The 22191-nt window shown below is 38.2% G+C and overlaps 3 protein-coding genes across 4 annotated transcripts in view; 1 reads left to right on the forward strand and 2 right to left on the reverse strand.

Moving 5' to 3' along the window:
* Positions 1–849: 849 nt before the first annotated feature.
* On the forward strand, positions 850–9750 carry LOC124134116 (protein fantom-like). 2 transcript variants are annotated; one of them, XM_046498786.2, is made up of 10 exons: positions 850–911; positions 1286–1431; positions 2707–2864; positions 3035–3050; positions 4587–4700; positions 5195–5276; positions 6388–6515; positions 6959–7095; positions 7845–7901; positions 8615–9750. In XM_046498786.2, exons 1-10 carry the CDS (start codon positions 886–888, stop codon positions 8747–8749), a joined length of 999 nt encoding a protein of 332 aa, XP_046354742.2. In that variant the 5' UTR covers positions 850–885; the 3' UTR covers positions 8750–9750. The 2 variants fall into 2 exon arrangements, with proteins under 2 accessions (XP_046354742.2, XP_046354743.2); XM_046498787.2 differs by lacking the exon at positions 7845–7901.
* Positions 9635–15087, reverse strand: LOC124134117. The gene is made up of 3 exons (XM_046498788.2): positions 12916–15087; positions 11809–11961; positions 9635–11045 (listed from the first exon to the last, which is right to left on the reverse strand). Exons 1-3 carry the CDS (start codon positions 13096–13098, stop codon positions 10476–10478), a joined length of 906 nt encoding a protein of 301 aa, XP_046354744.2. The 5' UTR covers positions 13099–15087; the 3' UTR covers positions 9635–10475.
* Positions 15088–16173: 1086 nt separating this feature from the next.
* Positions 16174–22191, reverse strand: part of LOC124134113 — a 35612-nt gene continuing 29594 nt past the window's right edge. The window contains exons 16-19 of the mRNA XM_046498783.2: positions 21887–21956; positions 21309–21446; positions 20860–21021; positions 16174–19690 (exon numbers count right to left, since the gene is read on the reverse strand). Of these exons, the coding sequence (XP_046354739.2) occupies positions 17472–19690; positions 20860–21021; positions 21309–21446; positions 21887–21956 (2589 nt within the window). The 3' untranslated portion in view covers positions 16174–17471. The remainder of the gene's footprint in view (positions 19691–20859; positions 21022–21308; positions 21447–21886; positions 21957–22191) is intronic.

The raw sequence follows: 22191 nt of genomic DNA on the forward strand, positions 1-22191 counted from the left end.
TCCATATATCTTATCCTTACTTAGTACTCCAACTTTTAAATGCCCATCAAAGAAACTTTGCTACTTTCAAGTGAATTTGAGCGGCATTATGGAAATTTATTATTTTAATGTCACAACATATGTACATCTAGATACATGTCTGAGAGTTACACCTGCAAATACTGTAACCAATGGAGCAGGGGCAGTACGTGAGTGAGTGAGTTGTGTTAATGCCACTTTGAACAATATTCCAGTTATTTCACGGCGTGTCAGCTTGCTGTGGAAGGAAAGCCCGAAGTGATGCAGGTCTCAGACATTTACCACTTTGGTGAGACCCACGAGCAGGGGTCAGGACCTTACTATGGTGCTGACAAACCAAGAAACATAATCGGGGAGAACCGGGATTCGAACCCACGATCATAGGCCTAAAGGGACCCAACTTTGCACAGATTTAGACTGTTAAGACATTTGCGATCTGGGTGTCGTTTACCGAGGTAGAAAAAGAAAGTTCTATATATTAAAAAGTACCAAAATTCTTCAAACATAGCATATATTACAATTATTCTGCAAACTAAAAATGACATTTTCGTGATTGTATCAATTCTTGATTTTTGTTTTTAAATTATTCGGACATTTCGGATTTTTCCCACAGAAACAAAAACCCGACCCGAAACCCTGCATCACTATTTAACATATTTATAGTGTTACGGATGTGATAAAGCGATCCGATAAAATTAGTATTACGACCCGATAAATATTGTAATCAGGTTAGTTCGAACACAGCTATTGAATATGGATATGGCCGTCTTCAGAACAGAAGCGATCGTCATGTGCTCAATAGGAGTGATCTCCCTTGTGTCAGCAGACGTCCAGCAGGGTACAAATCACACAAAGTTGTTGGATGATATGAATATGGACGCAGGCTTCAGCAGGTTTGTTTCAAAAACGTTCACGATGACATCGGGCTATAATTCTGTGGCAGATTGCAATATGAGGAAAATTTGCAATCTTTCAAATTTGATTATCTGAAGAGTTGACGTAATCTTGGTGAGAAAAGACGCAAATTTATATGTCTATGATAGTGCATTAACTTTCATGCAAACATTAGTGGGGACCAGAAATATAATAAGTTAATAAGTTAAAGCCATCAGCTGTAGCTATATAGCTTAAATAGACCTAACTCAGCATGCTCAAAATAATAACAAAACAATTTTTATATCAAACCACTCCAAGATCTAGATCTATTAGTTTATTATGATTCACAAAACATTGTGCACTGATCCTTTCTGTTTTCTTTTCCACATAGTCCCCCCAAATTGAGAAGGTCAGTGTCTTTATCCAGAAAGCTTGGGGAGATCGAGTCGCCACTGATTCCAACTCCTGTCATCTGTGGTCATACTCCCCTTGTTGATCTTCCAATGCCCACACCTCCAGATAGTAGTGGACTGAGTGGTCTGTATTTCAAATAGATCTGAAGTGAAACAAAATATGCCACTGATAATTTTTCAGCATTTGTGTGAATAATAACCACATGATACAGGCAGACTATCATCTTAAAAAACAGGCACTCTTGCAGCGTTAGAAATTGGCACTAGTCCATTAGTCCTTGCCAAACTGTCCAATAGTTAAGGTATCATAAGGCAGCGTTAGAAATTGGCACTAGTCCTGTACGTAGTCCTTACCAAACTGCCCAATAGTAAAGGTATCCTAAGGACTAGTAGAAATTGGCCTGTTTTGAGGGTTTTGCTATTGGTTATCATTATAAGAACTAGTGGACAAAAACTGTTAGATTCTAACCCTGCATAAGGACTAGTTAAAATTGCCCTTTTTAAGAGTTTTGCTATATGTTATCATTATAAGGACTAGTGGGCTAAACCTGTTAGTTTTTATTGCCGTCTTGTCCTCAACAAAATTCTTATCATTTCATGATAAGGACTAGTGGTTGAAATGATTTTTGAATAAGTTGGAAGGATCCCCATAAACATAGATTGAATTGGGTGGACAACTTCCGCTGTTGGGGGTTGTTGTCAGCACAGGTACCTTTCTGTAGGGCTGGGATTGGTAACTCGGGTATTTGGGTTGGGTGGGTCTGTGTTTGACTTGGGTACCCTCAGGATTATCCGGCTCCAGGGTTAGTCTCGTCAAATATTGTTTACTAACAATAATAAATTATATGGTTGCACTATATTTCCTTCTGACTATGCATTTGTTCCTACGGACTTTTATATATTTCAGTAAAGATAAAGCTTCAATCAACTTTCCTGTATGTATGATCAGACTGTTTTACACGTGTATATAAATAGTAAAACAATGCCCATTTCGACATTTTGGACCCAACGCTTCAGACCTCCAGCGGTACGTAGGTAGTGTCGGACAATAGGGGATCGGGTACTGGTGTAGGATATTTGAACTTGTTCCAGCCATACCTTTCCGTATGCACAATTGTGTCCTTACCAAAATCGAAGTACATATATTGCACATTGTGAAAACAGACCTGACACTAATGCCCCACATATATTATTGCAAAGTTCAGGAACATTATGTATACAGGTAGGTACCTGGACCACATTTGCCTATACAGAAACGTATCTGGGTAACATTTCAGTAGTATCTGCGCCGACAATGACCACATCAGCACAACTTCCTAGTATTCTAATTGTGGAGGTAAATGATAATAATAATTAATTTATTATAATAAATTTGTTTACCATGTTATTTAAATAACAGAATTATCCTCGAGCAGTATATGCTTGGAGGGAGCTCTGGTGGAACAGGCTGTGGACAACCTACTGAGTCTGCCTGAAGTTGTAGGTCAAGTCAGTGCCATACAGAAGGACCACAATAAGGAGTTAGAAAGACAGCTCATGCAGCTTAAAAACCTACAAGTAGGTAGTCTATTGTTGATCTATCTCTTGTCAAGTGACATCCTATTGTATTGTAATCCTTAAGATCTTTTAGTGTCTGTTTCACCATGTCAGCTATAAGACATGTTAGGTGTGTTCATGACTTGCTGATAAACAATATGTTCTTAAAACAATTATATTTTGCATTACAGAATGACATCAAAGAAAGTGAGTATTAGTTTTGGCAATGGTTTAAAATTCAAGATTGATCATTGATCTGAAAAATCCATTGATGAATGAGAATAGAAATGTCTTACATAAGTGGTAGGATTGTAACAGTATGTCAAACTGTCGCAATTGTTTGCCCTATTTCGATAGGAATTTAAAAATGCCAAGAGTATTGTCAATAGTATGAATAACAAACGATAGTTGCAATAGTTGCAATAAGTTAAATAATACCATATTCGACATAATAAGCGCCCAGGGCACTCTCAAAATTAGAAATAGGGGGCTCTTATTAGAATATTATTTTGGTGAAAAACAACAGAGTTGAAAGATCGTAAATTTCGTGGTTTATGTTGACAGCCTGAATTGTTTATATACGACAGATATATTTTTTCCAGAATTTAATGTCCCATAATTAAGGGTGCATATAACACACGTATTACATTGATCAATGTGATACATTGATCAATCGAAAGGGGTGCTAATTGGGATTGTTCACTAGCCAATTGTTTAGCAAATATCGCCGTGGGCGCTTATTAGAGCGGGGCGATTATTACGTCGAATACGGTACATATATTATGCGAATTTCAAACCTGTCTGTGTGGTTGGTTAGCAAGGACTATGGCAACTTCAGAATAGTGGAACTTTCCTAGGTTTGAGTAGTGACAGGGGGAAAAGGGGCCATCTTTGAGATTGTCAGCAATACTTAATTCATTTCTATTACATTGATTAATGTAATTATCAAGCCTTAAAGTTGGTTTACTACCAATCTCATTAAAATCAGATCTGAGTTTTCGCTACCGCTAACCAAAGATCTGAGGACATCCCATTCGCGAACATTGACCGACCAATGAAATGACTGACAAGAAATCAACATTTGCCAATCAGAAGGCAGCTTTCTCGAGCTTTACAGCACTACTTTCAAACTGGGGACTATGCTTTGAAACATATTTTGACGTATTCTCGATTAAAAAATTTAAAACTGACCAAAACAACATTCTGGAATGACTTATAGATGGCCTAGATTGTATGGATATAATCATAAAACCAATAACTGTCGTTCTGAATACCCTCTGTTAAATATTTCGAGGTTGCATGATTAGAAAACACATTCCGACTGTCACTTTCAGGATCAGATAAGCAACGCTCTGATTGGTTGGATAAAAGGTCGCGCTGACGTGACCCATAATGGGATGTCCTCAGATCTTTGTTTAGCAGTAGCGGTTGACAACTATCGTAATACATTTGCAGAAGTGAAAATAACCCCTGTAGTCACCCCTAATAAAAGCCATACACTGACATTTAAGTGATATATATTACTAGGAAAGGTTACACAAGTAACAAGCCATGAAACATCTGTTGTATTTTTGTGTGTACGTCTACAGTCTGAGGATCATTGTAATATCTCATCGTAAACCATAAAATTCACTTATACTGAAAGCTTTAACAGTTGAAGAATGTTTATAACTCAGTCAATATGAGCTCAGATATTTTTTCCATCAGAATCGTCTTCCTCTTTGAACTTAGAACTGATTTTAGGTAACGCAAAACACAGAAGTGTAAAGCAAGAAATCTCCAGTATTGACCGGAAGACTAGGATGATTGAGGAGGAAGTGATGGAGAACGAGAAGCTGTGTCAGGCTCATCAGAAACGTAGGTTGATGTGTAACATTATGTGGCTGTTTGTTGATCATTTTTGGTCACGGAATAAAGAACTGAACACTGTAAACTGCCTTTTCACATTGGTTCTCCAAAAGGTTGGTTGGTTTGTTGTTTAATGCCACACTCAGCAATATTCCAGCCATATGATGTTGTCCTGTAAATAATTAAGTCTGGACGAGACAAACCAGTGATTGATATTGTGAGCAACGATTCATGCTGTTGGGATACGAGGACAAGCTATCAACCGAAGCACGGAGTCTGGGGGGTCTCCAAATGGGAACAAGTAAAGGTTACAATGGGGATTGGGTGGTTGCATGTCAGACCTTTCTGTTGTTTGTCATCATACCAAGATCCCGACTTCATGATTGAAAAGCTGCTATGAAGTGACTGAAATATTGGTGACTCCAGTACAAAACAACATTCACTCACTCAGTTACTCACTTCCACACAGAAAAACTGAAGTCAATGTTTTATTGTATTTTCAGAAATAGACTCATTGGTAAAGGTTTGTGAAAGCCTTAGACATCAACTGACAACAAAGCAAAAAGGCTTGCTCACAGAAACAAGGTAATGTGATGCATTAAGCCATTGTAAATTAATTCGTAGATTTTCATCCCCACTTGCCTCACTACTGTACCGCATTATACAACAAAAGAAACTAACATTTTTACTCCACTAGTCCTTATACTGAAAACATATAGTACAAACCCTTAAAATTGGCAAATTTTAACTGGTCCCTATGATACCATAACTATTGGGCTGTTTGACAACGTCTACAGGACTAGTGCCAATTTCTATTGCTTGCATAATGGAAAAAATACAGGATATGTTTTCCAACCAAACATTCATTGTACATGTGATTCGCAACCATCAACAGTTAATGCACAGTGTACATATGCTTTGAACAGTTTGTTTTTACTGTACATATAAAGCAGAGTATTTTGACATTGTAGTAACTTTGTTTACATATGATGCATGTCATTGTTTGTGGATCGATGCTCATGATGTCAATCCCTGGATTGTCTGGTCCAGACTCGATTATTTGCAGACCGCCATCATATAGCTGGAATATTGCTGAGTGCGGCGTTAAACAACAAGCAACAAGAACATATGTAGGACTCAGATCCATGGTTGGCATATATTGGCGGTATACTCAGACCTGTGGCAAATTCCACATATGGGGCAGATATGGTATGTTCACAGATCTATGGCAGATTATCATATAATATTAATAAATGGCAATTTCTATAGCGCTAAACGTTGTATAGTTTCATGTATAGCAGCAAACTTTCCATGATCAATCTTGTGATTTATTTTTATCATTTCCCCTTTGGAACAGCATCATCTGTGAAGGGATTGCATTTCGGTACTTTTCTAAAAAATGTTCTATAGTGTTCAGCTCCATCGTTTTCGTCATCTCAAGCATGACTTCATATAACTGTTGAACTGAATGTCCATTACGGAAAAGACATCACCGCAAACATGACGTCATATAACAATGAGAATCTGCCACGGATTTGAGTCCCACCATAGATCGGAGTACTGCATGTATAACCCTTTTTTTCAGCTGTAAAAAGTGTGTAGGAGCATCTAAATGTGGCCATGTTAAGCTCAGACTACTTGACATTTGTATACTAGTACTTCTTTTGGAATAAATCATGTTTCCTTTGCCTTCCAGTAAGCATGCATACTATATGTCCAAGATGAAAACCTACAAAACACAAGTGAATGACTTTGAAATATCACATCCTGCCCAAAAGAAACTTGCTGAACTGCAACAGAGACTTGAAGACCTTAAGAAACAAAGTATGTACGTTAATGTTTGTTTCATATTAAGGGTTAATGACTTCAGGGACACTCTTCAGCAATATTTGGGCAATCATTTTGATGTTGGGAAAAGACCAAAGTCAAATAAGCAGGAAAATTTAAGACAGGTGAAATCCATTTCTTCGGTTGATATAAATAGAATTAACAAATATTATTATATTCATAATTTCAGAAATAACACAGGGATTGTTTTATTTATGCCACAGTCAGCAATATCACAATATCCCAGAGCTCTGTAGATAATTAAGTCTTGGCCTGGCAGAACAGTGTCCACAGACAGTGTGTCCAGCAGTACAGGCTGTCAGGGTAGGATGACACACAATCATCATCGACTCTTAAGACTAGCCTGGGGTGCATGTTCAGAAATACTGTAAATGACTTAAATATCTTGTTTGATTGTCTGTGGTTTGATACATTGTCAGAACAGCTTCTGTCCGAGAATATGGATGAGTTTTTATCGGTGAGCACTGGCCAGAGAGAAGCCGACATCAAGGAGATTGACAAGGTGAAGTTGGAGACTTGTACATGGAAAGAAGAGATGCTCCATAAACAGAAGATGGTGAGATTAGTGCAAGAAAATACAACACTAGTATCATGTCTTCTCCATCAAGTGAGTGAGTGAGTGAAATGGAGTGAGTGAGTGCCAGTATGCCATATCACAACAGCGACACCAAGAATGGGCTCAATACGTTTCACCCATGTTGAGAAACAAACTCAGTACTTTAGGGTGATGAGTCAACTTTACCCATAAGCCTGTTACATCACCCAGTAACATAATTTAGAGATAAGTGTTCAAAATGTAAAATATACTGGGAAATTGTAAGGGTATGCAGTAGGGCTGGGACGATACAGCACTTTTGTGACCTGATACAATGCACAATACCTTGTTCACGATCCACTACGTATCACGATACTTGTATGTGCTCTTATCTGGTGCGTAAGTCATCTTTTTCATGGACAGGATGACCAAATACCTGACATGCTTAAGATTTACAGTTGGCAGTGTCAAGTATGATGCAATATATGAAACTATTTATGTTTTCACAACTAATTTTCACAACTAATTAGTGTTGGGGGGAAAAAATCTTAAAGCAAACATTTAAGGGAAGAATCAATATCTTAAACTTGTGTGCGACTGTGATCGATACTGGTATCAATAAGTAAAAACGTGCAATGCATATAAGTATGCAGCAGTTCACAATTTGATATTTCAATAGTTTGGGTAGAAAACAATTGAATATACCTTGGGCATGACGTTTTACTTTTTACTATTTTATCAATATTTCTGTGTTTCATATTCTTATACAGTTAGAAGATTTAAAGCATCAAGAAGAAAAGATCCAAATAGCCACTTCTGTTTTACATGTAAGTCTGGAGTGTAAAATATTCATATTTCATTCCAGTTTTAACACCAACAAATTAGGCATAATAATGTGATTACTCAAGTTACAAGATATGTCATTGAGAAAGAAATTTCAGAACATTCAGAATACACAATCGAATGATGTCTGAAGCAACTGATGGTGCTAAATTAAGTTTCAGTGTTCAAACTAATTTATCAAATTTGAACAGATGACATGTAACAGTTAGTGAGTGAGTTGGGTTTAATGCTGCTTTTGAGTGTATTACAGTTATATCGCGGCATGTCAGCTTAATGTGGGAGGAAAGCCTGAAGTCATGCAGGTCTCAGACATTTACCACTTTGGTGAAACCCACAGGACTTCAACAGGATACATTAACTCTGTATCATAAGCTGCTTACAGATGCAGTCTACCGGTTAATCCAATTCCATATTCCATATTAATCTCAACATCTGTGTAATCTGCAGGTAATCCCTTTTACACAATCTCTTTCTGATTTCATTCAAAGGGCATAACATATGTCTGGCCTTTTGCCATGTTGATTTCCCCTTCATGTTTATCAGACAGAAAAATAACAATGTTCCATTTTTCAGTTTAAGACATCAGTGGATCTAATGAAGTAATGTATTGAACAGATAGGGGAATTTTAGAACAACACATTCTAAAAAATTCAAGAATTCATATATTGTCTTTCCTTTCCTTATGAAATGTTCTCAGAAGCGTAATGCAGCACAGCTTACTCGGTTAAAAAGACAAGTGAGGGAGCAGCAACTCCGACAACGGCAGTGGCATAACCAGCACTCTCAGCTACAACACAGCATTGCAGAGATCAGCAAGAGGCTGGCAGAGTGACTTCAACAGAGATAAGACATGTACTCAAAAGAAGTTCAAGAACACCCGATGGCATGACAGGTTAACGGGTGTTCTTTAACATCTTTTGAGTAGTATATATTGAATAGGAGTACATTTCAGTATTGATATACTACTAATTTGTTTGTTAATCTAAGTGACCAGATGGGAACAGAATGAGACTGATTGCTTGGAGTTGTTGTCATACAAATAGTATTTGATTTTGCCAAGGAACTGGTACATTTCTAACTTCTTATCAAGTTATGTTAACAGTTCACAGTTCAATAAGTTGTTGTCCTTAGTTTCAGAACAGTATGAAATATCTCAGTATTACTATCAAATGTTGAGTAATACATCTCATTCAATTGCCATGTAGAGTCCCTTTGTTAGAATAAGGGGTAAACTCACAAAACTGGAACCAAATAAATGTGAAAACCTATCTATCATGGCTTCAGTTAAGACTCTATATGTCACTGACTGGAATGAAGTTCAGTTTACTGTTCATGAGAATGGGCAGAGACGATGACACAAGGTATGTAATGTTTTATTACAAATTCAGAAGGGAAAGGCATTAAATTAGATGTGACGACTTAAATTTCAATACCAGTTTACAAAATGTTTATTTACAATCATGTACATGTTTTCAAATAAAAACACTTTGAGGAAAAATTATGTTCAATTTTTACTTCCTGATTTGAAAGGAAGAAATCTCACCAAAAATTGTTCCCTTTCCATATTGAAAGGGAATTTTTGTCTCGGTGAGTCTTAAATATCTTCCTTTCAATAATCACCCCATACCAATAATATCTCCTCAAAGTGTCCTATACAAGGATTCATCGAAACTTTGGAAGTGAGGAATGAAACAGTGTTCTCACATCCGAAATAATAACGAAATAAAACAACCAAAGTCAATGATATATTTGCTCCTGGCACGGACAATTGGAAATGAAGATAATATATCCTGTTCTTACCTTCACCTTTGAGAAACATTCCCTCCTATGAAACAGAGAACAAAAGTGTCCCTACGTTACGAAATATATGGGAGGCAACTGTAATTCTTCCGTGAACCTTTGGTAGTAAGTTGGTTCATGTATACCCAATGACACATTATCATTATTACATCATCACAATGTCAACATCTTTCGAAGGAAATTCCAACTGAAAAGAAAATGTTTTTAAAGTTGGAAAATCTCGAGCGAAACTTGAACATTTAGGTCAATGGTCATAAACGGCTAGTTATGCTCTTGCAATGCCTGTCATCACAAGGACATAATCTGTCATGACTGAAACAAAATGAGTTGTTTTCATTTGTTACCCATAAGTGATACCCATTTTACAAACTTTTCTTGAAAACATCTTTGATTATAACTTGGACTTATAAGTTAACATGAAAACAGTTTCAAGAAAAGTTGTTGAGTTGACATTATTATAAACTTAATCACGAAAGAATATAAAAGGATTAATCTGTATGATAACAAAAATATCCACACTGACAATACTGCTTCAACAAACAGCTGGAATGTGAACAGTCTATACACTATTTACATGAGGGAAAGAAACTGTTTGCCCTGAGGCCATTCATAGGCTTTAATGAAAAAAAGTCTCTTGTGAAAAGCCTTATTTTGCCGCTTTTATAAATTGTGAACCAGGGAAGCACACTTTTTCAAACAGAAAAAAATTAATGTCTGGCAGAGAAAATGTTTTTATATTTTTTAGAAAATATGTCTGCCTAGTCATCTTCATCAGCAACAGCCTTGGGGTCAACATGGTGACAGGGATACTCTCCCCAAATCTTGTACTGAGAATCACCTTCACTCCAGTGTCGCTTGATCATCTGACAACGCAAACACCCACAATTCTCTTTCCACTTCCTGTGTGCTAAGGCTCCATCACTTTTGGCATCACTAACATGATCAGACCTACGCAGTCGTCGCTTGTGTTTAATGGGTGCTTTGATAACCAGGGGAGGAATGTCTTCCTGCTTCTTCCCATCTTCCTCTCGGGCAGATTTCTGGGGGCTTTCATCAAGATGGTATAAATTGTGTTTTCGGAATTTTCCAGGGTGTCCAGTGCCACCATTCTCATGTTTTTCTGTGTGGATGGTCTTCTGAAAGGCAATGACCTCGTATCTGTGTTTGCTGGGTATAACAACTGGCTTGGTCTGAGGTTCAGGTGAGGCTTCATTGTCAGGGGACACTTCTATTGGGGATGTGTTGGCCTGGATTGGTCCTGGGGACCCAGGGATGGATGGCAGACTTGGAAGGGAGTGGGCAATCCTGGAGAAATGGTCAGGGTATAGCTGCAAGTACATCAATTATTTGATTATATAAAAATAAGAGTAAATATTGAGTAAATATAAAATGACTGAACGATATCACTTCACGTTTCCAAGAAAGACTGACCAAATTTGTAATATGGTTCTAAAATATAAAAATTGTACTTCCAAAACAATAAAAACACAGTTGAGTTGAAATTTATGATAGAGGTGAAAATAGCATGACCAAAATCGTGGGTAGAAAAAGTTTGTGTGAAACAAACTAATTACATTTCTCTCTTTGCATCTACTTTAGTATACACAAGGGATAGCCTGTATACAGTGTGGTTTGCATGTCTAGTAGAAACAGTTGCTCTTGATTTGAAAGGGAACTTTTTCAGACAATACTTGATTATCAAACTGGCACATTCACCTGTGGAAAGTAATGTGTGGATAAATAAATATAGCTTCCTATTACCATGTTTACAACCACCCATTGGGATTGGTGGTGAGAAGAGATCTCCAGTTGAGGATAAAATGGTCATAATGTGTGACAAAGATGACTGGCCTAACTCAATTTGTTACAAGCCACTGTGAATATGCATGGATTATTGCTGACTGCGACATAATCCAATGCTAACTGCCTCCTGGTACAGCTGCCTAGGACGAGTACCGTATTTTCTTTCTTGTATGCAAAAAAAACACAGCTGTGTAGAGGGGGATACACATTAAACCATAATGAATTTTTATGTTTTTTTTTTTACACCAATGTCAGAAATAATTTGAATATCTCCAGTGTGTTACTTACCCTGAGATGCAGTGTTCGCACTGGAGGGTCATTCTTGGTATAGAGTGATCTCTTGGGGTTGGCACTGACAGAAGGCAGTTTTATGGTCTCTATAGACTTGGAGCTGATGGAGGAAACGTTGGTATCCTCTCTCTCCAGTCGCAGGTGAGCTAGCTGTAAGACAGAAAACAAAAAGCTGGAATAGAAAGTATCTTGCAATACACTCAGTGCTTTAGATTTGACAAGGTGCTCACATTATTCAAATCTGATCTTTAACTGATCTGCATTAATGAGGACACCCCCATAGAAGGTCACGTCTGGTGAATTCTGAGCGACATTTCACGGTCAAATTTAAATAAAAGATGCATAGGTTCAGATTCAGATGTCAGCTTTCCAAAAATGATTTGGCTTCATATATCTACACCTTGATTCAGACATTACCATCTTAACGAGAAACTCTGATTTTAATTAGATTGTATGGCCCCTGAACAATTTGATTAGATTTTATCAACCAGAAACCGTGAGTAGTATAAAGCATGACCTGATCAGATACAGGAATTGGATGACTTACGGCAATTGCAGAGCTAGAAATTGGCAATAGTCCTGTAGTTCTTGCCAAACTGCCCAATAGTTAAGGTGTCATAAGGACCAGTAGAAATTTGCCATTTTGAAGGGTTTTGCTCTATGTTATCATTATAATGACTAGTGGACAAAAAGTGTTAGCTTCTGCCGCTGGAAATGACAAAAATGCATATCTCTCTACCTTGTTTCCACTTTACACAAATGCATTTCTTCCAGTTGCTGTTCTTTCGAAGATTCCCTGATTAACGAGTTTAATGTAAAAGCTTACAAACGTGTCACTTTTAGATCTGCATGCTGTCTTATTGATCACTGTTTGTGTTTCTGCCATGAACTTTCTATCCTAGATTACCTAATTATTACAGTTTCATATAATCATAAAGTGACACTTTTCAGGGGTAGACACCAAGAAGTATATCCAATAAGAGCAATTGAGACTGTTTATAAGATAACAAAATTCATAATCATCCCAGATTTCAGGTGTCTCTGACATGCAAACCAACTGTATTTCACTGTGTAAGAAACAAATGGACTAGTTTGATGGCATACCTTGGGTAAAGTTTTCTTGATGGGGTAGCTTTTTGGAAATTTGTCCTCAAAAGTCTGCAGTGCTTTTAGTCTATCCCTCTGGAACTTGAACCTGTTCACATATCCTCCTCTTCGGGGTATTTGTCCGATTGTCCTTGGACTATACAGAGTATCTAAGGGCTGCTCTGGGGATGTGTCCGACATCTTCTACAATGGAGAGCTGGTTCAGCTGGAAGGATTTTGGTGGTCTAACATTTTCAGTAGAAAAAAATATGTACACCTTGGATATTAATTCCAAATGGTTAAAGATACTTCTATGTTGAAGTAATGCTACAATTATTCCACAGCTGATATTGTCTTGTCACTTGTGTATATCCTCAAGACAATAAAATCACATTGTAGTTGGTATTCTGAAAGGTCTGACCAAATGGCAACAGAATAATCCAAGATGGCAGCACCTCTGCAAGTGACATTGAGTATCAGGAGGTAGGTAGAAACAGTCTGAGTGGCAATGTTGAGAGCTGGCCAGCTGGCACCAGCAACATAAATCACTGGGTGCAACACCATACATGTACCTGGATAATCCCTGGACAATCCTCTCAGGGACCAGTCATGTTAGTAGTCTGGATTATGCGAGCTTGTTCAGTGTAAGTTCCAGAAAACACCTCTTATTTCACAACAATTACCTCTTGCGAACCAAACATTTCACTTGAGAAGGTTTTATGATCGCAAGATTGCTTTTAGCTCACCTGATAGAAAGTTAAGTGAGCTTATATCATGGACTGCATGTCTGGCATCAATTGTAAACATAGTTCCCTCAAAAACCATTCACATGCTTGCCCCCCACTAGTGAGGACACCTGAATTTGTTGAGAGATTTGAATGCGATTTACAATCTGTCCCCCCAAATAGCTATATAGAAAAACCTATTTGTGGCCATTAATCAGCTATTTTGTTGAAAATGTAACATGTTTAGTTGCAAGTTTTTTTCATATTTAAAGTTTGACCATGTTGCCCATGTTCTTAAATTTTCTCTAAATGCATTTTGTCTCTGAAATCTTGAAGTGTTGACTACATATCCAGGTGAGCTACAGTGTTGCGGCACTTCTTTCATTATTTGTTTAGACAAAAGCTAAAGCTTATTGACGATGTATCAAAATAATCAAATCTTATGACGTGCAAATTATTTGTAGCAATGTGTAAGAGGAGGATGAATGCCCTTTAAGTGATCGTGACCCTACAGAGGTTACTCAAAAGTGTCATCAAATTTCACTCGTAGGATAACTGGTACACAAAGATTTATCTCGACTCTAAGCAAAGCAAAGAATGATCATACACATTATGTTTACAACATTCCCTATAGGTTATAAAAAATGCATTTAATAACCTTTACAATTCAACGTCTCGGCTCAGCATATGTATCAAATGATAATCCTATCAGAAGTTGTATTTCCTGTTGTGATTATCAGTGACCTTGACCATACCAATGCAAGATCATGTCTATGGGCTCACATGACTGATCGAACAGATATGAAACCTGAATACAATTCTGCCAATCCTTTCTGAACCATACTGATTGAAGGAGTGGGATATGGCTAATAATTTCCAACACTGGCTTGTCTGGCCTAGATTATTTACAGGCTACTTGTATGATATAGGTGAAATAGGGTTTAATGTCATGTTCAAAATTATGGCACTTATGTAGTGACATGCATTCATGAGTGTGGCTGCTGGTACTTGTCCATACTAAAGCTGGCTTTATAGTGCTAGCCCACTCAGATACTATGTCACAGTTCTAACATGAATACTCCACTTGGACACACATTGTATCAACTCCAAGCCGACCAGGGCTTCTTTTATCCTATTAATGCCAGGCAGGGAAACAACCGTCTTTAAATGTCTTTTGGTATGATGCGGCCAGGAATCAAACCATCAACCTTCCACTTTCTGGGCAGACACTCTATCCACTAGACCATGGAGGCATATAGATGGAATATTGCTGACTGTGGCGTGAAACAAACAAATAACAATTCCTGCACATCTTATTTCAGAACGAAACAAATGTCTGAGTATTGGGAGAAAGGTCAGCAATAACATGACACTCAAACAGCCAAGTCTCTCATTCCCCATTTAAGTTGGCTTTTATGACAAGCATGAGAAACTGCATGGGGCCCTATTCTGCCATGGAGAATTAGGAAATGGCTTTTTTAGAATGGCATCCATGGAAGTAATTCTGTGAGCACACAAGCATTGCAAAGTTTCAACATCACTTGAACCTCCAGGCACAGACTGCATTAAGTTCACTATTGGTACAAAATAAGACAACAATAAAAAAGACCATTTTTAATCATTAAGTTAAAACTTTTATGAAAACAGTATACAATTGATACTCTCTGCCAATTATAACCATTAACATGTCTGACAAATAGTGAAAATATGAATACATTATTGATCACTTGTGCAACAACAAGAGTTTTAACCCTTCTAAAGAGAAAGAGATGTTGACTACCAACAAACAAATAAATATGAAACATGATATCTTAAAACTTATGAGCTCAGATTTGCATGCTTTTTTCTATGTTGTTTTATCTCATGTTCAGCAAACCCACTTCATAGTATTTGTGTGTACAGTCCTCAAGCCCCACACTGCAACATCTTGTTCCCCGTGGCAGACTAATGGAGTGTTGGATACATTTGCATTGTTTCAGTGAAGTTTATTTTGATGGATTCTTGAATATTTCATTGAATCAAATTTTAGTCAAACTAATGGAGGCACTACTGCAGCTTTGGAATTTCATGCTTTCATAAGCCTAAGACGACTAAATTGTGATAAGGACAAGTAGAAATACAAAGATGAGGGCATTTGAGAGCTATAATTCTGAATCAGTTCTGAATACTATAATTTTGTTCCAAATTGGAACTGAATAAAACTGACAATAAATGTAAACATAGTAAACATTTTTATCTCGTTCAAGTTTTCACTTGTCCTCTGGCCTAGTCTTAATAAAACAACCACTTTCTGGTACCGTGGTTTTCATCTGATGTCTTCACATTGGCATAATGCATGGAACATATAGTTTTCACTTTTCCCATATGAAATCAATCTCTGATAAAATACATACACAAACCTGCAAGTCTGATCTTCCACCTTGCTCAGAACTATCATTTGTGACCAACCATGAGATAATTAAGAGCCAAATCGGTGAAAAATCCCATTTTGACCTTTCATTATATTTTAAAACTACAGCATCCTCGGAACACAAAAATATAATTCACAAGCTTCAATTTATATTTATTACAGAGATACATGACATCACACATGGCGATCTTCACTGAAGTAAGTTGACGTCATAGCACAATTGTATCCTAGCACTCTTTAGGTCCCGTTTCTCCTGGTGGTACACATTTATTTAGATATTATCACTAACCATAGTTGCATATAGTTTTATGTACATATATTTCAAAGATAATCAGCAAACTACTTCTAGTAACAACTTACTAAGAGGAATAAAGTACTGTGAAAAGATTATGAAACAATTTCTCTTAATGCTGATAAACATGATTATTATATTATGACATTGGATATAAAGATTCAGGGTATCCACACAAAAACATTATCACATGTGAAACATCTTTATATTTGTTTAAAGGAAACAAGAAATTGAAGTATCCCATTATATATTTACAACATATTTAATACTGGGCCTAGACTTAACTTTGGCCTAACTTGACCTATGAAATTATTTGTTAATGATTTAAAAAGAGTGTTGTGTTTTACGTACATTTAGCAAAAATGGCGGAATAGTCCTGCATCTGTTGAACAGGAACTAAAACTAGCTAGTGTTAATCCAAATTTTATAGTGTTGGAAACATACATAAAAATAATAGATGTCTTAACCAGTTGAATAAAATGTATTTTGTTCCAAAATGTGCAACCCATGTAAAACTTATTGCTAGACAGACAAAAGAGAGAAAAAGATTAAAATCTGCATTAACATGATTAAGGTATAGCTGGTGTATTCTACTTTTCTACAAACACAGCTCTGCCTGACTGAAAGACCCACTCATGATAAGACTTCATTACACCAGGGGTCCGTTCCACAAAGCGATCGTAGCGCTACGACTGTCGTAAGTAAACGTTAAAGTATGAGAGTTGCGCTCACCTTAGCGCTAAGATCGCTTTGTGAAACGGGGCCCAGACCAGGATGTCCATGAACTTGCCTGTCAATCACATCACAAATATCATGCTGTATAACATTCCAATTTTGTTCAGAAAATTTAAATTCTGGATATGAAAGATGAAATCATGCAAACTGTTCCAGTTTGGGTAAAATTACATAAAAAAGACATACCCCTCTCAGAAGAGCTACAAGGACTTGATCTCATGATCTGCTGATGGCTTGGCTACAAGTAGTGTGTCTACTACTGCATTATTGTGAATCTATGTGAGCAATGCTGATGACACCCATGACAAATAGATATATCCAATAACCTTGAGGTTTTTCATCATTTCAACAAACTTATACTGATAACCATGGCAACATAAATAAACAATGCTATTATCTACAATTATAGGTATCACTTGTGTAGATTCAGTGATTTCCGCGACTTAAAGTGTGGATTATGTGAAGAATGTCTTTTCTCCTGAGGTGATTTAATCTGAATCCCATCTGCTTTGATAATGGGAGAGTTCATAAGAAGGACAAGACTTCGAGCGGATACGGAAGGAGAGAACTTGCGCTCTCGAGGTGATTCTGCAACAGATGATGTTCTAGGAAATGGGGACATCTGAACGGATGAGGGTGACACAGAATGAGGTGAAGGAGTCGACTTGCTTGTTCTTGGTGACTGTCGAACTGGTGAGACAAACGCAGTTGACGCTTGTGGGGAAGAAATAGTTCTTGATGGCTTGTTGGTCAATGCTGGACTTGTTTGGAACTTAGGAGAAGATGGGAATTCTTCTTCCTCTTCAGTGTTCACATCAAATCCCTGACTGGATGTACTGGATATGGTGTGTTGATCTTGAAGCAATCGTGATACGCTTGGACTAGATCCAAACACAGGTGACTCTGGTCTGCCTAAACTATGGACCTGACTTCTGTTTCTTGTAGAGTGAAGGTGAGACTGACCAGAAGCTTGACCATAAGAGGAATTCAATGTGACACTATGCATCCCCTGGCTCCCACTGGGCAGGAAGACATCGTCATTGGTGGAGGAGAAGTAATCCAACCCAGAGGTCGCCATGCTGGAATTGGTCTCTGATGGTAGTCGCTCATATACACTGGCAAGTGAACTGACTCGCTGATGAAGGCAGTACCGGGTGTCCTTTGAATCTTTTAATGAAATAGATTCTGACCATGATGTTTTGGATCTTTTACATGGTGAATACATTGTGGACGAGTCTTGGATGGTCTCAACAAAACTCCTCTTCCTTGATACGTTATGTTCTGTCGTAGTTTCTCTTCCTGAAGCTGTGTTGCTTCCCTCTTCCTTTGCCGGACTGTTGCCTGCATGGAGGTTCTCCTTCTGGCAAGGTGCCGGAGTCGGTGATGCCCATCTTCTCTTCCTTCTTGGCCACTTATCAAAAGAGTCTGGCGTTTTAACTTTCGGTTGCTTCTGAGGTGAAGGGGTCCTCTGCACTTGCTCTGGTTTAGATGCAGGAGACGTAACTGCAGGTACATTCAGATTCAATGATGTAACAGAACCGTCCATACCAAGAAATGCAATTCGTGTTGTTGGCTGATTGGACAGTTTCGTTTTACCATGGGTCACTCCTACATCAGACTCTCTCTGTTCTGTATTTTCAGCATCACCAACATCATCAAAGCGCACATGCCTGCATGGAGAGCCTGTGTCTGAAGGTGCCCTGACATCACTGAATAGTTTAGTTCTAGGCGTTACCCTGCCTTTAGGGCTCTTCATAAACAGTGCCGTACATACTGATGTGCGACTAGGGGTGGACATCTTAGACCGAGTATTCTGGCTGGGAGACTCACACACAAGTCCTTGTGACAACTTGGGTGTTCTTTGAGGAGTTGAGGGCAGATCCAGAATCCTCTTAGCTGCTGAGGACTGTGATGACTTGAGGATGGATCTCTGAGGAGTAAGGGGGGGACCAGGGGGAGGGGAGATGAGGGAGGGTGTAGATGTAGGACGATGAGGTGTTCGTTTCGGGGTGGATGGGATAGGAATGTTGTCAGCAGCTACAGGGAAGGAGTTGACATTCTGGTCATGTGTGGAACTTCTTGATCTGCTAGGAGTGTGAGACCTGGTGTTCCGAGATGGTGACGCAGCACACAGTACATTCTCCTGTCCTTGCTTCTTCGGTGTCCGGTGATGTTTGCTTGGACTTGTCATCATTATGTCAGATGACTCATGTTCCCGTACCGGAACCAATGGACGCTTCGGACTATCAAACAAGAGCACTTTTGAAAATTTCTTTGGAGTTTTAGATCTCGTACCCCGGAACGGTGATTCTCGGACCATGTGTTTTGGAGTGGTGGCTGTGTGAGATTTACTGGGTGTCTTGTGTCGGGGGGAGGGGCTGCCCATAAGCTGAGACATGAGAAAGGAGGAACGCGATGGTGATTTGAAACTGGTTTGGGGTCTGGGTTCAGATCCACATTTAGAGACATCCCCAAGAGACGCCCTTTGTTGGCGACCAGCAATCTTGTCTGCAAACTGGAAATACTTGGTAAGATTGCGTGACCTGTTCCTTGGCCCTGCTGAGTAGAAGGAACGGCGCATCATGTTCATTGCGTGCTTGTTCCGAGATGGACTAACTTTCTTGAAATTGTCTGCAATCAAAAGTAACAAAACAATTTAGTGATAGAAATGGGTGTAGCTCAATGATAGGACACAACATGATAATTTCTTTGAACATTTTGGTCAAAGAGAGAGGATGGTGAAAAATTATTATTATCATTATTGAAATGTAAACTACTTCTGTTCCTAAATGAATATTTTACTATTCAGGTTTTAAGGAAAGTGTACACTGTACATGTACACTTTGTATTAATTGGCTTTGCAAAGTGTGATTCCTAAAGAAGGGTAGACAAATTAGCTTATCACGTGAACCTTTGTAGGAAACAAACCCTTGTCTTCAGCATGACGAGCAACAGGGCTCCAACAAGTAATCGAGTACTCAGGGCCAGGTCAGTTTCAGCAAAACTTGTGTCCATTACTGACAACTCGATCACTCGCTGAGGGGCAGATACTCTAATTCATGTACTTTGTTCATTTCAATGCGCATATTGACAGAAAGAATTCTCATCAATTTAGTCAACCTCTGCTTGAAAGGTGTGTATATAGAATAGCATTGATAGTATTACTTCTCTTCTGTAATTTCATTGGATGACATTGTCTGTTAGCCAATCACATACGAGTTTATGTTAACAGGCACATACTTGTAAGACTGCTGCAAACTGATCTTATTTAATTAGTATTTCAAATGAATTTCAAACGAATGTTCGAGGCTTTTTAATGTCAGTGTTATTGCCTTGTACCATACAATATCGGTCAACATGTCCCAGAAAGTATTGACAATGAAAATCTGACACACAGGTGGGTTGTTATATATTATTTGCTGTTATTCGCACCAAAAAGGAAGCTACAGAAGCTTACATGTTGAACTCTTATCCATAAACGTTCCTATTAATGGGTGCCACAGCACAAGTCGAGTTTCATCAATGTAGCGCCTTGAGACTGCTTTAGGGTGTGGATTATTATTAATAATAATCATTCTCCAGGAAAATCAGTTTTATTGTAATGTATTGAGATAGGGTTTACCTCACAACTTATTAGATAACATGGCAGTGATGAGGACGTCTCTTGAAAATCTAAAAGCTGTGATGACAGCCCTAACAGGAATTTATGGATAGGATGTAAATAGAGGCAGGGTATTCGAAGGAATTGTAATGCTAACAAATGAATGAACTGATGATAATCTGTAGCTGATGAAGCTCACCTTCACACTGCTTCATGGGGGACTCCATGACCACCTCCACCTCCTCCTCTGTGTGAGTTCGCTTCCGCTTGTTGTCCAGACGATTCCACACAGCATTAGACCGCTGTTTGTGTGCTGGCGTCTCTGCTACTGACCGCCGCTTGACACCAGGTGACTTGGAGGCTGCAAGTAATGAGTAGGATATCATTTCAGAGATAACATTCCTCATATCTGTATTCTGATTTTGTTATGTTATGTATACAAGATATTGTTCCTTAAATTTAGATTAAATAAGTTAGTGGCTCATTTGGTCGTTCAAAAAAACTAAACGAAGAATTAAGCAACAAAAATATGTGGCTAAATGAAGTAGGCAGTAAAATACAAATAACATAGCTTGTAGCAACTTATCTTAAATACATTCAAATAAATTATGAATACATTGAAGCTGGTCACTTCATTCAAACATTCACCTTTAGGACTTTTAAAAGATGTTGCTGTGACTCTTTTGCGAGGAGATTTTCTTGTTCTCTCCATCACAGCCACAGACTGTCGTCTCTCCAGCTTTGGCTTGTCTCCTTCAAACAGGTTTCTCCGTACTTTCACCATGTCTACAACACATGCAGTCAGTGAGTTGGGTCTAATTGTCAATAATTAGAAACTATTAGCCAAGAACGTTTCTGTATGTTAAATATCATATTAGAAATACTTGTGAGGCCTTGGCAAGCATAATTCTTTTTTTATTGATTGAATCGTAACACATCATGTGTGTTGTGATAGCAGCTTCAGAATCTCTGTGTGTGTGTGTGTGTGTATTAGAGAGAGAGAGAGAGAGAGAGAGAGAGAGAGTGTTGTGATAGCAGCTTCAGAATCTCTGTGTGTGTGTGTACTAGGGGGATCAGAGAGAGAGAGAGAGAGAGAGAGAGAGAGAGAGCATGGCACATAAGAAATATTATAACCATATATTATGATAGAGGCCTCCACTACCCAAATATACCAACACAGACAATGTCAAGGATGAACAGTCCAGTGCAGAGGTCAAGATAATTACCTGCTTTTCCCTTATTTTTCTTGGTTTTAGTTGTAGGCTGTACACTCTTCTGCCTCTTTATTTTCTCCTCCTGAAACATGCAGTGACAGAATAGACACAGTCCAGTAACATGAATTAAAAACCTGCTACCACCGAACAGGCGGCATTGGTTGTATACTCGCCAGGGAGAAGAGACAGCATTTAAAAGCACACTGATCCGTCCCCTGCGTTAATACTGCGCTTTGAGCATGAGTCTTGCACTTTATTATTATTATTATTATATACCTCTATTATTATTTTGAGCACTGACAAAACAAAACAAAACA

The sequence above is a fragment of the Haliotis rufescens genome, unplaced genomic scaffold, assembly GCF_023055435.1.
Source record: "Haliotis rufescens isolate VD_foot unplaced genomic scaffold, xgHalRufe1.0.p SCAF_1, whole genome shotgun sequence".
Taxonomy (NCBI): Eukaryota; Metazoa; Mollusca; class Gastropoda; order Lepetellida; family Haliotidae; genus Haliotis; species Haliotis rufescens.